Source organism: Triticum dicoccoides, chromosome 2B (assembly GCF_002162155.2).
Source record: "Triticum dicoccoides isolate Atlit2015 ecotype Zavitan chromosome 2B, WEW_v2.0, whole genome shotgun sequence".
NCBI classification, from domain to species: Eukaryota; Viridiplantae; Streptophyta; class Magnoliopsida; order Poales; family Poaceae; genus Triticum; species Triticum dicoccoides.
The window spans coordinates 158,668,504-158,673,595 of NC_041383.1; the positions used below are offsets into that span (position 1 = coordinate 158,668,504).

Consider the following 5,092-nt stretch of genomic DNA (forward strand, 5'->3'; position numbering starts at 1 on the left):
TGGTGGAAGGCTCGGAGGTGGACATCTCCAACCTCAAGTTCCTCCTCCTCTACTTCCAACAAATGTCTGGCCTCAAGATTAATTTCGACAAGAGTGATGTCATGGTGATGGGCTACCCTCCCGAGGAATGCCTCTCCATTACCAACCGGCTTAACTGCCGCCTGGGCTCCTTCCCCACGACCTACTTGGGTACGCCCATTAGTGACTCCCGGCTCACCGTCGCGGACTTGCGCCCGACCATGGCCAAGCTCCAAACGCGCATTGAGCCTTGGCAGGGGAGATGGCTATCTAAGGCAGCCCGAACTATTCTCCTCAGCTCTTCCCTCTCCAGCCTCCTCTTGTTCCTTATGAGCTTCTACAGCCTCCACGAGACCCTGCACCATGAGATTGCCAAAGTCCAGTCTTGCTTCTACTGGGCTGGCGAGAATGACAAGCAGAAGTATCATATGGTCAGCTGGCCGGACATTTGCAAGCCCAGGGAGCAGGGCGGCCTGAGCATTATGTGTTTTAAGCAGATGAATATCGCCCTTCTCTCCCGTTGGCTTTGGCGCATCTCGCAAGGCATGGGCGGTCTTTGGCTCGACATCATCCGGAACAAATATCTGCACGGACAGCCCCTTGCCTTCTGCCAGCGAACTGGTGGCTCCCAGTTCTGGCAGTCGGTTGTCCAGCTCCTTCCGGTTCTCCGCATCGGGACTTCCATCTCGGTTGGCTCCGGTGCGTCGACCTTGTTCTGGTTTGATCGTTGGGTTGGTGACGCTCCCTTCGCGACACGCTTTCCCGGCCTTTTCTCCATCGCCGTTGACCCTGTGATCTCTGTCGAGAGGGCCCTTATTGACTTAGGGCGTCTCGCCTTCCGGAGGCCATTTGGGCCTCCGGAATCTGCTGCTTGGCGCGAGTTGCTGGACTATGTTGCCCTGCACGAGCCTAGGGTGGACGGTGGGCCCGACCAGGTGCGTTGGCGCCTGGAGCCCTCTGGCATGTTCTCCACCAAGTCCCTCTACCTGGCCATCGCCCCCTCCTCCACCCCCTCCCCCTCTCGATAGTGTGGTCCATCCGCCTACCTCTGAAAATCCGGATCTTCATGTGGCAATGGATTCGCGGTCGGGTTCCGTCCGGGGTTGAGGTCCGCAAACGGAATGGCCCGGGCTCGGGCATCTGCCCCCTCTGCGGTGTCCTCAAAGACTCGAATCACATCTTCTTCTCATGCATGTCCGCTCAGTTCGTTTGGAGCTGCTTTCATGAAGTGGTTGGTGGAGATTGGTGCCACACCAACTTCCCCGACTTATTTGCCGAACTCCAGAACTCCCCCTTGTCTTCTCGCCACATTAGGTGGCTTGAGATTGGGGTCCTATCCTGGACCCTCTGAACGATCCGCAATAAGCTTGTGATCCAGCGCACCCCTCTTCGACGAGCTACTGACGCAATCTTCAAATTCTCTGGTTTCTTGCAGCTTTGGCGTCCGCTTAGCCGCCCCCAGGACCGCAACGCCATCTCCGCCTTCATCACCGATCTCCGATCGATGGCCGTCCGCCTGTCGCCGCCGCCCCCGCCGCCTCCGCCAGAGCCTGATTAGGCGCCTTCCTCGCCTTTAGGCGGCTGCCGTGTTTTCTTTTTTCCTTTTTGTGGGCTTGTTGAGCTGTGCCCTCAGCAGAACCTATGTACTTTTGTGTGAGACTTGGGTGTGTGCGTGTGGACTAGTCCGTGTATGTCCGCTCTCTGGCGGTTTGCTTTATTTATAAAGCGGGGTGAAAGCCTTTTTCGGTTTCTGGTGGCCGTTAATTTCTGTACGGGACAATCTCAGTGGTGGGATCCTATAGCTGCCGTGTATGCAGAAATTGTGGATTCGGTGACATCAATAGGGAAGGTGGAGTTCAAGCATTGTCGACGTGAGGCTAATGGCCTAACTCTTACTTTTATCAATCATATTTCTGTATTTGGGACGATTACCCCCTAGCTGTTTAGTACTCCTTCCGTTTTATAATGTAAGACGTTTTTTGACACTAGTGTAGTGTCAAAAAACATTATGGGACGGAGGGAGTACTTACATACTTGCTAGGCTTGTGGATGATGTAATTGCTGTTAATTATCATTTATTTGAAGAAATTCTTTTCATCAATTTTATTTGAAAGGATCGTCAAAGGTGACGACATAATGTAGACTTCCCTTGTGATAAGCACACACACTTTTCGCACCTCCCAAACTCTTGGTCCAAAACCTACACCACTGTTTTTTTAGATGCCTACACTACTGGGTTGGCATTACCAATCTGGGGAGATGAAGAATATGTGCCAAGATTACATCGTTTCTTCAACCTCGGCAATCCAATATACGTAAGTCTATATCCTGGACTCATATGTCATGGAGCAAAACTGTTTCATGTTTCTGGCTTCCGGCTAGGCCCATTTGGCGAGCATGGACATGAGGCCTGCACCGACCAGCATGGAGACGTTGATGCCGAGCTGCAGCTTCCCCCTGCTCTGCACCTTGGGGTTCATAAAGTCCTCGGCGAGGAGGTCGACGAGGGCCATGTAGACGAGGATCCCCGCTGCCACGGAGTTGAGGCTGCCCTCCACCACCAGCGCTGTCGGGCTGTTCTCGTTGTACACTCGCGATATGCCGAAGCCGATGGCGATGCCCACCGGCGTTGTCAGGCAGAAGAAGAGGATCATGGTAACGATGGACCTAGCCTTGAACTTTGCCTGCAGCATCGTCAGAAAATAATCAGTACAAAATTCGGACATACCAGGTTATTGATAGAATGGTGCTAATAATTAATCGTGGTCTTGTGAGGATATTATTTTCTGGTTAAAATGAGTGGGTGAAAACTAGCAGGAGATTCCTTGGATTTGTTAAAGTGGGTCAATTTTTTGTTCTCGAACATCCGATGACATGTGCAGTTACTGATTCATTTGCTTTGTTCTGCAGGCCACCCGAAGTGCTCTGCTCTACTTTCTTCTTTCTCATGACTACCAGACATATATTATCTAGATATGCGTGTAAATATGGTTCTCTAGCTATAACTTTACACGGAAGAGCATCGTATAATTCTCCCCTTTGTGAAGCACAAGTTCTAGCCAGTGTTTGTTTAGATGGGGCGTTTCCACTTTCGATGGAGACCATACATGCAAAGTTTCAGTTATTATGCGCATATACAGCCATCCGTTAAAAAGCTCATACATGCATGGAAAGACTCGGCCTATTGTTCTATTCTTTTAGAAATAGGCAAGCAAGTCAAGTAGAGTAGCACCTTTGCTGCTTTGCATGGCATGCACTCCACGAGTCACTGGTCAAATATGTTTGGTTTTGATCAAGATGTATGATTTGGGGTTACTCGCAGATATTTTGTCTGTGTGTATTGCTCTCTTTTGGTATTGTAACCTCACTATTTTGGAAAAACTCTGATTAGTGATTATTAGTAGTACTCCCGCAACTTCGACCTGATCTTCACTAGGCGTTGTGTGTGTGTGTGTGTTGTGTGTGTGTGTGTGTGTGTGTGTGTGTTTACATTGTAATCGGCGTGTTTTTTAAAGAAATTGTGACAAAGCTCGCAACTATAGAAACCACACGCATGTGCACGGCACTAACTATAACTGAGAGGAGCACGGGTGTGTATACCTGAACTATGCAACCACCGAGGCCCATTCCCTCGAACATCTGGTGGAAGCTCAAGGCGACGACGAGAGGTTTGATTGTTTCCGGGTCCTGAGACGCGCCGAGGGAGATGCCGATGATCACCGAGTGCACCACAATACCCAGCTCAAGAACCTACAATACAACATCGTTAATTATTGTCAGAAAAAGATTTAAAACGGGATACAAGAATCTGTTAATTTCTCTAACCAACCTGAGAGATTACGCGATGCCGGATCGTGTCCTTTTCGTCCTCGGCGCCGCCAACGGCGGCAACTAGCGCCGCTGACCCGTGGGCGTGGCCGTGGGTCGCGTGCGTGTGCATGTGCACGTGTCCGTCGTGCTCCCCGCCGTCGTGGTGGCGCGCTAACTCGCTGGCGGCGGCGGCAGCAGCAGCCTGTTTCTCCTCGTCCACCACGGCGGCGCTGCTGCCGTGGGCTCGGTCCTTGTTCAAGTGGGCGCGCGTGAAGTACCCCGTGGCGACGGTGTCGACCACGAGCGTGCCGATGGCGCCGACCATGGCTCCCAACCCGGCGAACGGGAAGTCCTTCCACGGCCCGGCGGCAGGGAGGCAGTCGGACGTGAGATTTTCGAAGGCGTCGGGGAGGATGTGGATGAACCCCGTGGCGAGGATGACCCCCGCCGCGAACGCCTTGACCAGGAAGAAGATGTCGCCGTCGGGCCGGAGCACGGGCACGTGTCGCCCCAGCACGGGCAGGGAGCAACCCAGCGCCCCGCAGATCAGGATGGAGAAGAAGGCCGCGATCTTGAGCGGCTTCGCCCGCGCGCGGTCGCGCGCCGCCGACTCCGGCGACCCGCAGTCGTCCTCGCCCCGCACGGCCGAGACCAGGAGCAGCGCCACGACGGCGGCGAGGAGGACGGCGGCGCTCGGCTTCATGGCTTAGGCTGTCGTGATGCACGCACGCGGCGAGTGGGCGATGACGCGAGGGAGACCAGGAGACTGAAACTGAAGAGCTTCGGAGCTACGGTGGTCGCTGGGGGTTTATATAGATGGAGGAAGTGAGGAACAGCTCTGCTGCAGCCAGGAATCGCCATTGATTAGGGTTTATAGTAGTCAATTACATAGGCGATCGGTTGAGGTGAAAACGGCTGTCTCTGTCACAAAGGTGACGACATGCATGTGAATATACGCCGCCCGCGTTATAGGCGAGCTCGATTTGACCGTTGGATGATGTGCTAATTAGGGAAGTAGATTGTTTTCCTGATTTATTGGGTGTTTATTACCGGGGAAATTACTCACGATGACGACACTCTGCCGTCCAATGAGGTAATTTCGGTACGCCGTGCAAGCGCGGTTAGTAGTTGTCTTGGACTATGGTGGCTATTTGATTTTTTTTTTGAGACAACGTCGCGAAGCTTTATTAACTCGTCACAATGTTTACAGGGACGGATGGTAAATTTCCGGGGTTGCCTAACCAAACATGGCGGCCATCACCGA

At 52.9% G+C, this 5,092-nt stretch overlaps 1 protein-coding gene across 1 annotated transcript; it reads right to left on the reverse strand.

Annotated features, from left to right (window-relative positions):
- Positions 1 to 2,214: 2,214 nt before the first annotated feature.
- On the reverse strand, positions 2,215 to 4,663 carry LOC119362752 (zinc transporter 8-like). Its single transcript, XM_037628005.1, has 3 exons — positions 3,848 to 4,663; positions 3,619 to 3,768; positions 2,215 to 2,702 (listed from the first exon to the last, which is right to left on the reverse strand). Exons 1-3 carry the CDS (start codon positions 4,529 to 4,531, stop codon positions 2,397 to 2,399), a joined length of 1,140 nt encoding a protein of 379 aa, XP_037483902.1. The 5' UTR covers positions 4,532 to 4,663; the 3' UTR covers positions 2,215 to 2,396.
- Between the last annotated feature and the right edge of the window lie 429 nt (positions 4,664 to 5,092).

Coding starts and splice junctions, on each gene's coding strand:
- LOC119362752 (XM_037628005.1), bottom strand. CDS start 4,531: ATGAAGCCGAGCGCCGCCGTCCTCCTCGCCGCCGTCGTGGCGCTGCTC. Junction 3,769..3,847: donor GGCATCGCGTAATCTCTCAG/GTTGGTTAGAGA, acceptor GTTGTATTGTAG/GTTCTTGAGCTGGGTATTGT. Junction 2,703..3,618: donor TCGGTGGTTGCATAGTTCAG/GTATACACACCC, acceptor ACGATGCTGCAG/GCAAAGTTCAAGGCTAGGTC.